Below are 17,991 nucleotides of genomic sequence, written 5' to 3' on the forward strand. Positions count from 1 at the left end.
CTAAACACATTTTACCTTAGCTTCATTTGTGAGAATGGGGTTAATCTGATCATGGGCATGAGCATATTTGTGAATGTCTGTGCTGAAGGAGCCTAACAGAGTGCAGAAGAGCCTTTTAAACCTATTGGACCATTTCAGCCAAAGTTGATAAAAGAATAGTAGTCATGGATTAAGGTTCTGCAAATTTAATGACTATAAGGAACTTGATAACAGTGAGATAATAATACTTGTATTATAGAAAATGCCATGCTTCAGCTCAACTTTGATTAGACATTAGGGATGTTACACACATCAGTAGAAAACCTGACTTTGCTTTGGTTTACTGTTTTCGAGGATAACCTGTTTTGTATGAGTAATGACCTCAGTTTCCCTGAAGTATTAATATCGTGAAGCAGAGGAAAGAAATTAGAGATAAATTATTGTTGTTTCCTATATTTCTGTGACAGCTTTCTTTGTGTGTGTGTGATGCAGGATCTCTCATTTTGTTATGTTTACAGAGTTCACATAACACAGTGGAGGTAGCTTGAATCGTGAAACATAACAATATAAAGGCTGCAGAAATAAACATTTGTTTAATAACATACCAATTAAATTATGAAATATATTACTGGTAATGGAAATAGAATCAAGAGTTCTTTGGCCTGAAGTTAATTCCTATTACAGGTAAAATACAACTTAGTGTGCACAAAGCTCAAACTTTTGAGAAGGAATTTTATCTTTCTGATTATTCTGACTATTTGCTATGTTAGGTTTGCAAGCAAGGTCATATTCAAGGCCTTACAACAGGGTTTCTGAATGGACTTAAGAAGTAATTCACAAATCCCTTTGACATTTCATGATTTTGCAACACTTCAAATGGAATATTGCTTAAAAGTAATTACTGTATATTTAATTAGTTTCCTGATGAATCCTACATCATTTACTAAACTCTGACAGTTTATCTACTAATTTTTGCCTTGGGTAGGATATTAAATGAAATTTGTGAGAACAAATCTGCAAAATATAATGAAATTATATATATATATGTCAGCTACTTTTTCAGCCTCCCATGTTTTGTGAATGTAATAACTTCTCCACTGATTTGTCCAGCTTCTATTAATAGTGTTTAAAAACTTTATCTGAGAATTGTCCTTTTACAGAGAGTTCTGTAAGTCTGTGTTCCTCTGTGTCCTTTTGTTTGCTTCTGGTTCCTGTCTGGCCTTTCCCACCTGTTGTGGTTTTGTAGAACCTAAGTCACATTTTATCTATGTGGTTACTTTTTCAGATTGGAAAACTCACAGCCTGTTTGATGAGAAGTTGTCCAGACATTGACCATACCTTTGATCCTGCATTTTCTCTTGCTCCAAACTGTTTTCAATTATACAATTTCCTCTTAGCAATTAGTGAATCAGAACTACATTTACTCAAGATATGAGCAAACCATGGATGTGCACAGTGGCATAATTATTTTCTGTTGTTTTTCAATGGTTTTCAGTGTTTGACTTTGGATTTTTTGCCAAGTGGTGTGCTGATGTTCTTTTTGAAGTTATCTGTTAAAGCCCCAAGATGTTGCTCGTGACCTCAGAGGCTGTCATTCTATATCTGACGTTAAAATGGTTCTCCACATGTTTACCAGTTGAGTTGTACCATTTTATTACCTGTTATTCAGACTTAAAGATCCTGAGCAGTTCTTCAGTCTGTTCTAGTTATCACCCTGAATAATTTTGCCTTGGTAGCAACCTTTCAGACCTCGTTGCTCTCCCTTTTTTGCGGACTGTACATGAAAACAAAACTCCCAGGGTGCTGAAGAACTTCTGCAGTGATATCTCACTCTTCTGAAAAGTGCTTGTGTGTTAGCTTCTCCCTATTTGTGGTTAAGAACCATTTATCCATTTTGGGCCCTTCCCTCTTACACTGTAGCTCCTTAGTTTTCTTAAAAGCCTTTAGTGAGTTATTTTGACAGGACCTATTTGGAAATCCAGAAGCTTGACAGCTGAATCACCATTCTTCACAAGCTTCTTGACCCATTCACAGAGCTCCCAAGAGGTTCCCTCTGCAGAAGTCACGTTACTTCTTCCCAGACAGACCTTCATATTGTTGTCTACTTATTTTAGTTTTGATGTATTCTGTTAAGTTGCTTGGTATGAAAATCAGGCTCACAGAACCAGAGTTGTTTGAATCTCCATGGAGTCCTTTTTATTTTTAGAGATTACCACCTTTAGACTCTAAGCATCAAGAAAGTTTTAAAAGAGAGGTTAATAATTCATCTCATTCATTCTTGAGTTCTCCTAAAACTCTTGGATGAGTATTTCTGAATATTTTGTTAACAAATTAGTGGGATTTGTCTGTTTTCCCCATAGCCTCTACCACAGTTACTTTGCTGATTACTTCTAATTATCTGTATTTGTTACTGAGACTTCAGTACATCTAATATTAATTGACAAGTATTCCACCTTCGCAGCAGTAAAGAAGTATGGATGGAGTTGTTTTGTTACTAGATTGCTGATGCTTTATTTGGAAGCATTCTAATATTAACTCCTTCGGTATATTCTGTGAAAGATGGAGATGCAGGGGATCTACTGAGTACTAGATTAAGAAATTATATATGTATAGGTCTTAGTTTTTTCTTATAGATACCTATATGTAGATTTGGTTCTTGCCTCTGAATCACTAGTCATGTTATCAGTAAAAGAGAGAATTCAGTTATAAAACAGAACTTTGTGAACCTTTCCTTACTCATGCTGCCTGGGCAGTGACTAATCACTGTTTTTTGATGGTATTCTTAAATTGGAAGATCAAATTAGGCTTCTGTGACTGCTGCCTATTAAATGCTTATGAATGCCAACTTAACCATAGAGGAAATGTTGCAGACAGTAGATTATTTTCAGAATGATGGCCCATTAGCTAGAACAATAAGCAGTCTAATTCACATGGAATAGATGCAGGATAGGCTCATTCATCAAACTGATAAATGTATTTACTTTCTAGTTACTGTAAGTCACCAACTAGAAGAAAATTTCCCTTGTCGGAATCAAGCAACTGTCAAATGTGTATGTTGTGCCACAAACTGCTTGTTTTGGTAGATCTGTTGTTATACTATACAATATGACTTTATACGTATAATGTCCCTTATCCAGACTGGTTTACCATAATAATCCTTATATATCTGAAATAGCTGGTATTTCAGGCTGCTTTGTCTAGCCTCAAAACTCAGTGGAGTTTAAAATAGCATCCACAGCTTCTCTGAGGTGAGTGCCTCACCACCTCACAGTAAAGAATTTCTTCCTAACATCTAATCAAAACCTACTCTCAGTTTGAAGGCATTCCCCCTTGTCCTGTCACTCCAGGTCCTTGTAAAATGTCCCGCTCCATGTTTCTTGTGGGCTCCCTTCAGGGAGTGGAAGTCCCCAATTAGGTCTCCCTAATTGTTCTCCAGGGTGGACAATCCCAGTTCTCTCAGCCTGTCTTCACAGGAGAAGTGCTCCATCCCTCTGATCATCTTGGTGACTCACCTCTGGACTTGTCATGCAGATGAATGTTCTTCCTGTCCTGAGGACCCCAGAGCTGGATGCAGGATTCCAGGTGGAGTCTCAACAGAGTGGAGTAGAGGGGCAGAATCTCCTCCCACGCTCTGCTGGCCACACTGCTTTTGATACAGCCCAGGATATGTTTGGCTTTCAGGGCTGGCCGAGTCATGTCCAGCCTCTCGTCCACCAGCACCCCCAAGTCCTTCTCAGCAGGGCTGCTCTTGATCTGTTCATCCCCCAGCCTGGATTGATACCAGGGGTTGCTCTGACCCAGGTGCAGCACCTTGCACTTGGCTGTGTTAAATCTCATGAGATTCCCATGGGCCATTTCTTGAGCTTGTCCAGGTCCCCCTGGATGCCATTCCATCCTTCAGGAGTGTCAACAGCACCACTCAGCTTGGTGTCAGCAAATATGCTGAGGGTGCACTTGATCCCCTCATCTCTGTCATTAATGAAGACATTAAATTACACTGGCCCCAAGATGGACCCCTGAGGGACATCACTTGTCACTGATGTCCATCAGGACTGAGCTACTGACCACTGGATTTGACTGTCCAGCCTATTTCTCATCCATCTAACAGTCACATTGAGTGCATCTCTCTCCAATTTAGAGTGAAGGATGCTGTGGGGGACGGTGTCAAAGGCTTTACAGAAGTCCAGATAAATTACATCTGTAGCCCATCCCTTGTCCACTGACAAGTAGTCACTCTGTCATAGAAGGCCATCACTGGGTATTGATATGTCTTCACTACTTTGTTTTTTAAGCCACAACTGACATTGTCTTTCCCTGTTATTTGCTTGTAAGTATTTAAAAGATACGGAACACCAACAGCTCAAGAGTTTTGGGCAGCACTGTTAATGAGATGCAAATACGAGAAAAGCACTAGCAAAGATGTAGTTAGTATGTGATCTGCTGAAGGGACAATGTGAGAAATAAAGGCTGTCATGTAGTGAAACAAACTGTTAAAGGGGGAAAGTCATGTAAGAATAGAACAGAAGATGATAAAACTATGACAAAGCACCATTTGGTGTTTTGAGGTAAAAAAGGATATAAGTTAACATGAAAACCAAGCTTTAAATCTGTATCTACCGTTCCTTGTTTTTCAACTGGAAGCAAACTATACAGATTTTTTGTTTACATGCCCATTCTGTTGTAGTATTCTTCCTGCTTTTTCCCAGTGGAAAGAAAATTACAAGGAGTGAAGTTTTTTTTGGTGTGTGCTTTATAAATATTTGGCTTTCTGTTCTTTCCAGAGTTGAAGAGTCCTTGTCAAACTGCTAATGTTTTATGAAGTTTAACAACTTGTGTCATATTGTCACACAATGCTGGTGTTTTCATGTTTTAGTCTTAAATACCTGGTTCTGTTGCATGTTTGTTTATCTACATGCTGACTTCAAAACTGTTCTGATGTTAAAAAAAACCAGATAATTAAGTGCAGTTCCTCTCGTTTCCACTGCAGGTCTGTTGTGTCTAGCTTAAATTTTACAATTTTTTTTCCCCCATTTGCCTTGATCTGTTTGAATGTACTTATGATGAAGCCTTTTACAGTGCACTCGAAAACTGGCAAAAGGAGCTGAAATTGGTAGTGAGGAGAATTTCTCATCTTGACACCTCCTGCAAGCTCTAGCTGTGTCCATCGGCTGTTAGATGCTGGCGCTGTTTGCATTTACTTGTGGGGACTTAAAAAATAGAATATTTTGCCATATGCTTTTGCAGTGTAAGGAGGAGGAATGAGGCATTCTTGGAAAAGCATGTTTTGCTATTTGTTGATCGGTATTGCCATCGTAGAATAAGGTGAATAATTTATTCTTCTCTAGCCTGGTGTTCAAGTTGTCACATTTCTTAGTCTTGCAATTCTGTAATCTTTAAATTGTATATACTGTACAATATTTATACATTACAATAGTATATATTGTAATATGTTTAAAATTGTATTTCCTCAGCATATTAGAATAACTGTGGAAAAAGATGAACACCTGTTGTTTCTAATTTTGATTGGTTTGGCTTGTATTTCTTTTTTCAATCCTTGGCAACATGTGACGTGCATATTTTCAGTACAATAACTTTAAGATAAGTTATTCCACCTTTATAAATGCCGTTTGTATTTTGGGGATGGCTAGAATTTGTTAAAAAAACCCAATTCACAAGAATTACCTTTCTTGTCTCTTAGTTTCTAGTATATGATTCTACAAGTACTCCTTTATCAAAACTAAATTAATCAATATTTCAATGTAAAGTAACTTGATTAAATGTCTTAAATTCATGCTTTTCTATAATAGTCCCAGCATGGTAAGACTTAAGAAAATTGTGTATGTTTTTACATTAAAAAGTTGCCTTTTCCTTGAAAAAATAATGGACAGCTGTGCAAGTTCATGTAAACAAAAATATGATTGCGTAGTGTCTTGTACTGATTAATCTTTTAACTAGCTATTAAGGAGAAAGAAAACTTCTCATGACCAAAAAGAAAATAGCAGTAGATTGGGAACCAAACATCAGCCTTTCTACTGCAAAACTTCCCTTAAGTAATCATTTATCTGGCTGTTGATAAAAATTCTTTGTTTCCCTTTTGGTGTTCTGTTTTGTGTCTGTGCAACTAGCCAAATTCAGATTCAGTATAAATGATTTTTTTTCAGTCCCTCCTCCCCTTCTTTATAACAACACAAATCTCATATTAGAAGTGGCAGTGTTTTACCCTGTCTGTTGAACACAGGTTTTGTGTTGCCCAATAACATGGGTGCTGTTACGAAGCCTTGGTGTGCAAATAGGTGTCAGTGTTTTATACCAGCTTCCCTTTTACTAGGTTCATATGTCAGTTGAACCAACAGAGAACCATATTAGCTCTCAACATGCAGATTTCCAAACTGAGTATAAGAGGTAAAACAGAGTTGTAAAAGATACCTTTTGAGGGGATTTGGTGTGACACATGAGGCTTTATAGTTAGCCTTCCTGTAGTGAGCTGGTCAGAGAAGACCTGTGCCAATTAACTGTTGTAACATGGACTGTAATTGTAACTCATAATAGCCTTCATGAAGAAACCATCCTCTGAAACAAACTGAGGTTTAATTAAATGTAAAGGACTAGAAACACATTCTAGTAGAAAAAAGTAGAAACCAGAATAAAATAAATGTGACTTTCAGTTTGGTTTCCTTAGATTAGTTACAAAAAGTGGCCAAGAGCTCTAAATATAGGGTTCCTTAGTTTGGTCTGCCAGTATTCCATGAAGAGGCAGCCACATCACCTCATGTCACTTTGTTCTGTTGCCTCAAATCTTTATTCTGTATTTTCATCAGAAGTGCTGAGGAATTACGTTTTGATGAGCATGAATAGTGGTTTTATCCAGTGTTAGAATGTAATTTTAAAAATAGCAGTGCAAGCATTTAAGACCTACAAATGAAACAAACTTCTGCCACCTCACACAGTTCAAGCAGTCCTATGAGCCCAAGTCAAACACAGCATTAATTGCAATGACCATGATGTGGTGAAGTTCAGGTCGCCTGGGGGCTGATATGGGAAGAAAGGGTTAGCTGCTGTCAGCTGCAGCATGTGGCTGTATGCAGGTGTCTTCTCTGATAATTGTGCTAATGAACATGCATGCTGAGCTATCATCAGTTGATAATGGGATTCTTGAGTTGGGAAAAACAGGTCAATTCACCTCAGGATCTACCAGCATCTTAGAAAAGCTGAGGGAATCTTCAGGCGGACAGCAATAAGTAGAAAATTCTATAAAGAGTTATCTTGAGTCTGTGTGTACGAGAGGGAAAGCAGTATGTCACAGGAGACTGTTTTTATTTGGCTGATTGGTTTTTGGTGGGTTTTTTTTTAAAAAGCTAGTTAGTATAACACTGAGAAAGTATAAAACAGTTATCATTATTGGATTCCCATTTCTTGGTACTGAATAAATGCAGAATTTCTCATCTGAAGAGATACAGCCTGAATATGAATGAGAAATAAACATTGTAAATCATAAATACTATTTCCTGTACAAAAATTCAATCTCTGTTGATACACAGGAGTGATAAAAACATTTACACATTGTAATTGCCTAAACAACACATCATTTATTGTAACAAACTAATGTCTGTGAGCGTGGCTTGTGTCAGGTGTGTCCAAGCAGTTTACATTGCCAAATGATGACTGACCAGATGGATATCTAATCCTGATATCAGCAAATCACTCAGCATGGTCAGGTTTGTGCACCAAGTGAAGGATGGAGTAGTGGAAAATGAAGATTTTTATAAAGCAATTTAGAATGGCAAACAGTGTTAAGACAAGGCTTAAAAAAGCTGAGATGGTGGAAATGATGAGAAATTATACTCCTGGCAACTGGTTAGAGGTGAGAGAAGATTCAAATGAGAGGAAAAGAAGTATGGAGAAGAGATGAGGTAAGGCTTCCTATCTCTTCAGAAGATATCTGTGAAGATGAACAGAAAGGTAGGATTGAGATCATTGACAATGCAAGTGGTGTGGGCCATTATGTTTAGAGGTTACTCATTAAGTTTACGTACTATTAAGGTCCTTTATTGTTTTGTCTTCTGGCTCAGACTGTCCACTCCACAGAATTACCTGACAGTGGAAAGTGATTTCGTGACTTGGGACAAATATTCACAGTAAATAATATCTGCTCTTAACTCTAGGGTGGTGGTTGGTTTGGTTTGTTTTAGCCTAGAGCATTTAACTCCCAAAAAAAGTGGGAGAACTTCCAGTTCTTTGGAAAAGTGTAAGCCCTTTGGGCTGCATGTAAGAGCTGGAAACCTCAAATTCTTTAAAACAAAAAAATAGAGAAAACTAGAACCTGAGAAAATTGGATTTAAGTTCTTAAATAGTCACTATTGGTAACTGAGATATTTTGACTGGATTTCAAATATATCAGGCAGAGCTTCACAGAAAGCACAGAAGGACAGCAAACCTGACATTTTTCAGATAAAAATGGTGCTCCTGAAATCAGCTGGCAGGACTGTTAACACTGGAAAAATCTGGAAATGGTGGGGAGGTGAGAGAGCATAAAAGAAGGTGCTGAGTTTGCTAGTTGTTCTCGTTTCCTGATTCTGCTTTCAAAGATTACTTTATTTTGAACAATACATGTCATATTTGCAAGGCAGCTTCTCCTGCTGTTGCAGAAAGAGTGATGGGCTTCACTCGCAAGACAGAAGCAACAATATATATAAATGCTACTGGACAATGACTTAACAAAATTCAATGGTAAATGTGACAGTGGTTTAATAAGATTTGATGCCAAGGTACATTTCAGTATTTAGTGCATAGAGAACAGAGGGGGGTGAGACAAAACTGCCAGGGAGACCCTTTCATTGAGTCAGGAGGTTCAGAGAACACCCCCTTCAGGGAAGATTTCTCAGAGAGGAGTCTGGGTTGCAGCTGGCTCCAGACTTAATCCTGGTCTTGGTCAATAATTTATGTCTAAAGGATTATATATGTGCAGTCAGTCTTTTTGTCACTTAGCTAATATTTCAACATTTCTACATACTTATTCCCAGTTCACTTACTGAGTATCTGATATGATAAGGATTCTCTCAGCCTTGAGGAGTAACCTTGGGAGGCATCCCCACTCAAGGGGAGGTCCTGGCATGCAGCTTGCTGCCATGCAGGAGAGCTCAGTGTGCCCTGGACTGTCCACTATTTATGAGCTAAGATGATTGACTAATAGTCATATTTACATACCAGTTTTACTTTATTTGGTGCATGCTCCACTACCCCTCAGCTGCTGAGAAAGATTTGTGGCCCTTGGCTGCTGTGTTATCTGTCTCCCCAGAGCCCAGTGTGGGTGCAGCCATCACGACTGCCATTTTTGGCCACTGCTTAAAGAGAGAAGGGGGGGTGAGCACACCACCACACCTGCCCAATCATGGTGTGAAATTACATGCTAATGGTTTTTTTAATATCACTTAGCTGCCATAAAACAGATAGTAAAAGTACATTTTAGTAGCGTGACCGTATTGTAAGATTGGATGGGTAAAGGTGATGAGCTATAAAAGAGTAAGCCTTTGTTTAAATGCATATATCTCTTCATAATGAGCAGAATTAGCAAGGGAAATTACATAAAACGAATGAAAGTTAAATAGATTTTTGTTCAAGTCTGATAAAATTATTTTCCGGTTGTGAAGTCTCTCCTTTCAACTAAAGCATGGTACACTTGGGATTTATTTTCAAATTGGCAATCAGAAATGAGAAACATGAAGGGGTACATTTTCTGAGTGATTAGTGGGAGGTATGCAAACAAATCCTATTATTTCTTAGTGGGATTAGAGCACATACCTTCCATACACTGCTTTGAAGAATTCCCTCTAAGCATTCTTCCAGACTTCTAGCTGAAAAAATAGCTACAATAGTAAATTTGGTAAAAGAGAAGAGATTGGAATGTAGCTGGTTTGCATATGCCTAAAAAGCAAAAGAGCATAAAAAAATTTGCTAGTAATTGTGGGTAAGTAAGGTGAAATAACTCTGACCTATATAACTACCTCTCCTTTAACTAGAGATGTTTCTTAGGTTTCTCTTTGCATTGTCCAAAGATTTCTGTTGACTGAACATTTGAGTTCAGCAGGCTTGAATGAATCTTCTGCACCGCCTAGAGCCAATACAGCTTTGATATCTCTGCTCAGGATTATGTATTTTCTTATTTAGTATAATTTATTTTTTTTCAGCTTGTGGAATTTCCAGTAGCTGAGCAGTAAATTGTTACTGAAACAAAAAATTGGTCTTTACAAGATAGTTTTGTAGTACTTATGAAACTATTTTTATTCCTCTAATCCTAGTTTATGTTGATAATATGATGTAAGATCTAAAATGATCTGTTATTTAAAGGCTTTTTATTAGTCTTGGGATGCCAGAGACAAGTTCTGTACCATTCATTTAAATTATTCATATCCTTTACTCAGTAGCTGGATTAGTGGATTTCCACTAATGAAGTGTCAGTGGTTTGCCATGGGACTGCTCCTTCCTGCTTATCTGTTGATTTAAAGCACAAAATTTGAGGTACATATATGGCAGTTATAGGGACTGAGCAAACTTAGGGTGAGGGGTAGGTGTATTATCTTCAGCTCCATCAACAAAGAGTCAGCTTTCTGCTTTCTAACAGACTTTTTCCTTCCAAGGGGAAGGGAACATAGGTCAAATTTGTCACAATGTTCAGAAGTTTTTTAAATGTATGGTTTAGTGTATCTTGGCCTGAAACTCATGGTGACTTTATGAACTTTGAGTTTTGTTATATCTTCATTATAAGGTTATACAACACTTAGCAGCATGGGCATGCTATTCCCTCCATCTCTGATGAAAATGTAAGATGCTTGATTCTTTCTCGAATGTTTTAACTGTACGGCATGAATTACATTGAAGATTTTTTTAAGGTGTGTGCCCACTGATTTTGCCGAATTTTCTGTCCTTTTGGGAAGAAAACAGAATAGGTTTGTATCATTTTCTGAAGAGCAAAAACGCAACTGCCAGTTTATTCTTATTTCTGTATGATCCATGACAAGCCGTGAGTTATCGCAGTGCTGTTTTTACCTTTGTTGGCTTCAGCAGTTCATTTTGTTTCCGTATGTTTTTTCAGTTCTCAGGATGGCTTACGTGATTCCCCCCTCAGCTCCATCTCCAGCAGTGACTATGAGAGTGTTTCTGTCACTACATGTAGTCTCTCCAGCATATACGCTCTGAGGTAATAACATCACTTTGCAGTCAGATTTGGCGGATGGTATTGACGTACGCTCGGTTAAAAATTTTCATTGAATTAATCAAGTGACAGCAACACTTCTGAGTATTCTTCCTTTTGGACAACAGGTGCCTTTTTGTTTTGGTTTGGTTTTGTTTTTACCCAGCAGCTTTCTTCAGTGCTGTGACAACTGAGAGGCAACTATTTATGGAAAAGTTTTAATGCATACAGGAATCAATTACATATGTCCACGATCTCGCTTTTAGTTGTCCATATGGCATTTCTTTGGAGACACTTCGGGTCATAGCTTGAAAAGTAACAAATGCTTTTCTTAGCTAGGCCTTGGCTTTCTAGAAAACATGTTTTTCCCATTTTGTTTTGCCTGGTAAAATGAAGTTAGTGAAACAAGGGAGCGTTCCAGTTAATAATACTTCAGCTTCCACCGTGTTGTCGGCCAAAATTGGTAAGAATACTAGTTTATATTCTCATCTTCTGAAACTGCATGAGAGTTTTAACTTTAGTTTTGTTCAAAGCATTTAATGAGAATAATAGAGGAATAAAGTTTAGGGCAGAAAAATGTCACTAAAGCATAAATGTGAGTTCTTTACTTTTTTTTGGTGTTTGTGTAACATATATCTATGTGATGTATTGCATACACTGTATATGCAAGAACGTTTTTACTCTGGTACAGACAGTTTGAAATACAAATACTTCAGCTGATGTAGATCTTCCTCCACTGCCTCTTGTGCCTTCTTTTTTCATCTGTTCGTCTCTACCCAGCACTTCATTTGAACTTTAGGAGTTCTAAATTTTGCCTAGGTTTGGGGATAAAAAGAGAAGGTAAAATGGCTTTTCTAATAGTGATAGATGAAATATTAAAAATAATAATTGTGGGTTTTTTAGGCTGTATCTGTCTTCAAGCTCAATTTTTTTTGAGTTTTGTATTTTTTAAATAAGGACAGAAAGATGCAACAAAAACTGGTTTTCATTGTTTTAATTTTGAAATAGATTTCCTTTCGACTGTTCTTCGAACAAAACCCAATTTACCTGCATGCAACAGCTGCCCTATTCTAAATACATCAAACACTTCCACACAACGTTGTCTGAACGGGTGGCAGAAGTAACCTCATTTACTTTTCAGGAATAACTGGAGCACTGAGAATAAGTCTTCATTAGGTGCACCACCTCTTTTCAAGGCCTTACTGTACTGCCTTCATATGTTAGCATTGCAGTTGCCACTTTATTGATGCTTAGGTAAATTAAAGTTTGATTTATAAGGCAGTATTTGTACATGTTCCTTTGTGCTGTTGTCCACTGAACTATAGCATTGTATCATCCCTGGGTGATTTGGCAAAATCTAAGTTGCCTGTTTTTCTGCATCTGAGTGATATTACTGGAGATCTAGTAGTTTGTGGTCCAGTAAAACAAAACAGCTGCCTGCTTGACTATAATGATAGGAATTTCCCCTTTTGAAATACTTAGTTTGAAAAAAATTTAAACTCCTTTTAATGACTTATTTTAATGAAATAAAAGGAAAAAAAAGTTCAGAAGTCTAACTGCTTCACAGTAGTATGTTCCTAGATCTTTGTGCATAGAAATGTAATATTCAGTACATCTATTTGTATTATATTTTAGGATACATTATTTTTAAAGGGCTTTCCTCTTCTTTTATGTTTTTTTACCTAAAGAGTTTTATTTGCCTATTAAACAATTTCTCTAGAGTTGCATTATTTGTTTACTACAACAAGCATGTTCCTTGCAAACACAGTCTCTAAAATGCTTTTTTCTGACATAGCTGTCTCTGTGATGCATATCCAGAATAATACCTAAATTGTTTTTTGTTTCATTTTCTTCTGAAATATGCGATTTTAACATACTTAATGTCTTGCTATTTTCACTTAACAACAATTAGAAATTATATGTAACATTTTCAGTTTTGTCTGAAAAGTAATGGAGTAAACATAGAATTCTTGAAATACATTTATGTAGCCTTCCAGCCTCCTGTGAAACATAAGCAACCCCTTTGTGCCAGTAAATAGTCAGTATCCATTTTCCAAATGGAGAACCAGGGAGAAAATTCTCACTCCTTGGATCTCAGAACACCATTCAACCCATGGGTTGTTGTTTGCCATTTTCGATTTTACTGGGAGGAAAAACCTGTCAGGACTGTAAGGAGCCATTTGGGACCAGTTAAAGAGGCTGTTTCAAGTCAGCCTGTGATTTACTGCCTTGGACATTTTCAATCATCAACCAACGCTGTGTAATTTTTTTAGAGCTATATTTATCCCACCTAATTTTAGGCACCAAACTCCTAAATTTGGAGTTCCTGAAGGTTCCCTGTTTAGTCACTGGAGAAAAGCAGAAACCTCGGCTAAATGTGTAATTAATTTGTTGAATTGCATCTAGATTGAAGATTTTCAGTCTTAAATGAGAATCATGGTTGCATACTTAGATTGCTTACTGTTCACACAGTAATTTGAAAAACAGTTGTAAACTTTGCTCAAGGTTACTAGAGCACAAATTAGGGAAGAAATAAAGGTACGGAGGGCTTCTCAAATGGTTTTGCTAAGGAAAGGTTGATGATTTCACTGGCACCTGATCTGTGTAGAAGGTTCCGCTTTCTAGTCTCAGAGGTCTGATGGTTAAAACTTCAGCCCAGTTCAGAAGATAATTTTTTGTAAAATGTTCATTAAGCAGTATCCAGACTTGAGATGCCCCCACCAGTAGTCAGCTTTCTTAGCAAAGAATAAATGTGTTCTGTGTATTTCAGAAAGTCTCAGAGAAACTGTGTTTTTATGCAGACTTCGAAGACTATGCACAAGTCTTTTGTACATCAGTGACTTGAGTGAAAATTGCCCTACAGCAGGGAAGTGGCAATAGATCCATTGATATACCAGCTCCAGGAAAAAAAAAATCCACCCAGTTTTTCCTTTTTAATGTTTTCTTTCCATAAATGTTATTTTGAGAACCATTTTTAGTATCACTATAACTTACTAAATCGTAAAACAGGCAGGTAATAAAATACATCTCTGAAATCTTATCCATTTCAGTGCTTGAAGTAGTGAAGTCAGTGATTTTTAAAAATAAACTGCAGGAATTTGTCAGCTTTCAGCATGTTTGGATTATTGGACAAGATCCTGACAATAGCCATTACTTTGAGTGGAAACCTAAGTGAACCTAATCTGTTAACAGAATGAGAGGACTTACGTTCATTCTTTAAGCATATCAAGTTCTTTGAAAGACTGGAGCTAGAAAATGCAAGAAAAGTGTTGCTTTGGGATTGATGAGGAAAAATAAATGAGACAACAGAAGAACAAGGTAGTTGCAATTAGCTGATTTCAAAACGTCATTGAAGTTCTTGGTGTAAGAGTGCAAGGGAGGAAGAAATACTAATGAATTCTGTATTCAAACATTTGCCTGCTAGAGTAGATGGTAAACCCTATTTCTTCATTTTGAGGTTATGACAAGCCAATAAATGACAACTTTAAATATAAATAATAACTTTTAAAACTAATCCTGATGATACACTAGATGCCTTCTGTAGTCAACAAGTATCTGTTTTTTTCTTTATTTATTTAGATATGTCTTTGCAGCTTAAATATTGGGGGTCTGTGGTACGTTTTTCTATTGTTTTAAGTATTTACAAAAATTTGTTGTGAAGTTTTAGCCTGTTTATGGTCTGTAAAAGGAAGCATCTGCAATGAATTGTGACTCAAATTTATGCCAAAACAGCAAGACTGCCAGCAATTAGAGTGGGATATTTATCTGGCTGTTTCAGTTAGAATACCTGTATTTGTGTACAGGCAGGTAGATCCCAAGGTCATTGGCTTGTTGAATATAGTTGAAGCATATGGCTTACTTTATGTGTATTTTGAGTATATCCCTATTAGTATAAAGACACATGTGAAACAAGGCAGGGAAGGTTATTGTGGTATTTAGAATACGAAATCTCTTATATTTAAGAACTGAAATTGTAGTTACCTGCTGCAGAAATAGATGGTTTTTTGCAGGAAGCTGTTTGAAGGTACCTTACCAGTCAGTTCATGGAATCATGAAACAGCCCAGGTTGGAAAGGACCTCAGAAGATCATCTGGTCCAACTTTTTGTGGAAAAGTAAGCTGAGATAGGATTATCTAGCACCTTGTCCAGTTGCATCTTAAAAACCTCCAGCCATGAGGACTCTTCCACATCCCAAGCGAGTTTTTTTCAGGGATTGACTGTTCTTAGTGTAAAGTATTTTTTTGTTTTATCAAGATGAAACGTCTCCCATTGCAACTTCTCCTCTCTATGTGGCATCTTGAGAAGGGTCTGTCCTCTTTATAGCCACTCTTTACATACTGCTGTACTGTGGTGAGGTCCCCTGGAGCCTTCTCTTCTCCAGGAAATAAAATACCCAACTCCTTCAGTCTCTTCTTGTAGGATAGGTTCTCCATCATCTTCATGGTCCTCCTTTGGATGATCTACTGTCTGTGTCTTTTCTTGAACTGTGGGGATGAGAACTGGACGCAAGTAGTACTCCAGTTACAAGCACTTGGTAGATTGGGATGGTCACATCTCCCATCTCTGCTAGTGGTGCCCCTGTGGTGCATCCCAGCATCTGATTTGCCTTCACTGCTGCAGCAGCTTCACTGCTGACTCCTGTTGTCCACCGGGACCCCCAGGTCCCCTTCAGCAAGGGATCCCAGCCTGTCCCGGGCTCTTTGGTGCTGTCACTGCTGCAGGGAATTACACTTGTCTCTGTTGAACTCCACACTGTTCTTGCCAGCTCACTCTTCCAGCCTGTCCTGGTCTGAGAGGTGGCTTTCCCTGCTGGCACGTCCACCCCACCACCCAGGGTCAGCCAACCTGGCGATGGTGCTCGCAGTCTCATCATCCAGATGGTTCATGGTGGTCATGAACAGCGTGGGCCCAGTGTCCACCCCTGGGGATTCCCACTCGAGGCAGGCTGCCAGCATGAGTATAGACCACTGGTCAGCACTCCCTGAGTGTGAGCTGTCAACCAGTTTCTTGCCCAGCTGACAGATCAAGCAAAATTCTTAGGGGTGGACAGTTTCTTACAAAAACAGGTTTTATTTCAGTGCCTCAAAAATTATACAAGAAGGAAAAAGAACTTGGTAATTTGCCAGAACTGTGAATTATAGTAGGAGAATTGAGTTCTTTCATCTCATGGTACAGAATTTATGCTATCAAAGCTACAGCACAATGCCCTAGGTTTCAGCAGAGATCACAACTACTCTGGGGATCTTGTAGATGATAGCATGGAGGACAACAAATACATTAACAATGTATTTGAACTGAAGTGTCAGTCTACCCGATCAGCTCTGTCTTCAGTTTTCCTGTCTCGCACTGTTACTGTTGTTAACCTGGTCAGGTTATATTTGAAGCTATGCAAACTGGCAGATTAATTCTGCATTAATGTTTGGTACTGTCATTTTTGTTTTGATCAGTACATTACTGTAGATTTTCTTTCCCCTCTTATTTTCTGTCGAGCTTTATTTTGTGGAGAGACTGCTCATAATCTGAAAAAGGCTGTTAGTAATGGCTTTACATGTACCGTATTGGAATCATGGAAATAAAGAGCTCAGTGAAAAGATTTGTGGGAAGAGAAAGGGGTTTTATACCTTGAGCAGATCTGACTTGACTCCCAGTATAGATGCTCTTCCTGCCTAATGATTTTGAACTGCAAACTGTCTGTGTATGTCTTAGGCACTGAAGGTCTGTGCTGTTTTGTACAGCTCTGTCGCTCATGCAGTGTGAGGGCACTATTAATACAGCCATAAACAGGCTGCTGCATACAGCCTTCTTGTTTTGCTTCTAAATCCCTTGCCCCAACAACCAGCTGAGCAGTACTAGCAAAACAAAAAAGTCAGTGTTGATGAGGTCTGTCAGCTTTTGCTTATGATTTTAGTCAGTGAGACATATGTGACTGAAGCAGATGTCTCTAGGTTTTCACCGCCAGGATTCTTCTTGATGTGTTTCATGCCCATCTTGTTCTTCACCCCGCAAGACAAAAAAAAAATTAAATCTCCAAATGGTGCAGCATTTTCTAAGCTACAGTGTTCCTTTCTAGGATATTCTACATGGTATTTTATATTTTATGCTTATCTCTGTCTTTAGTAACAAGTAACTGTTGCAGATTTTATCCTCTCAAGGAATATCCCAGGCACCTTGTGTAAGCTACTTGTTAACAAGTGCTTCTTCCAGTGAGAAGGTGAAAATTCAGTTGTTTCAAGTTTTTTGGTCTTTCTCTATTAAAATAATAGACTTCATATTTTAGAGGTGTTAAAATGTTTTACGTGGTTGAAGTAAATATAGAATATACTGCTCTCCATGTAAATCAAGTAAAATAGGATAGTATTTTAAGCTGACTAGCATCAGTGGCAGAGGCAATAAGACTGTTCAAGCAAAATTGGTAGACACCCTAAAATTTGCCATTTGGGGGCTATATTCCAAGTGGCATATCAAACATATTGTCTGGCTGGAGACTGACACAAAGTGATCATAATAGGTCTGTGTTCTTGTTTCTGCATAGCTTAGTTGTAATTTTCATTTTTAGTAATTTGGCCACAATTATAATCATGTTCATTTTAGTGACGTGAAAAAAATCTGTTGTTGAATGTCACTTGGTGTTTCCTGTGATACTAATAGAACAAAATTACTGGCTTTCAGAAATTAGATTTTATTTTACAGATTAGTGGTTTTTTTCCCCAGTAAAACCCTTTGAATAGCATGTTTGGGAGTATTGAGATTATGTGTAATTAAAATCACTATAGTAACTGCAGTTTTGCAGAGTTTTTGACAATGCCTACAGATACATTGTAAAA

At 37.8% G+C, this 17,991-nt stretch overlaps 1 protein-coding gene across 5 annotated transcripts in view; it reads left to right on the top strand.

Annotated features, from left to right (window-relative positions):
- Nucleotides 1-17,991, top strand: part of ZFYVE28 (zinc finger FYVE-type containing 28) — a 151,863-nt gene that overhangs the window by 108,405 nt on the left and 25,467 nt on the right. For 3 of the 5 annotated variants that reach the window (XM_064653400.1, XM_064653402.1, XM_064653401.1), the window contains exon 9: nt 11,069-11,173. The exons of the other annotated variants lie outside the window; for them this stretch is intronic. In XM_064653400.1, coding sequence (XP_064509470.1) covers nt 11,069-11,173 — 105 coding nt within the window. The remainder of the gene's footprint in view (nt 1-11,068; nt 11,174-17,991) is intronic. 5 annotated transcript variants of the gene reach the window in all.

This window comes from Pseudopipra pipra, chromosome 4 (assembly GCF_036250125.1).
Source record: "Pseudopipra pipra isolate bDixPip1 chromosome 4, bDixPip1.hap1, whole genome shotgun sequence".
NCBI lineage: Eukaryota > Metazoa > Chordata > Aves > Passeriformes > Pipridae > Pseudopipra > Pseudopipra pipra.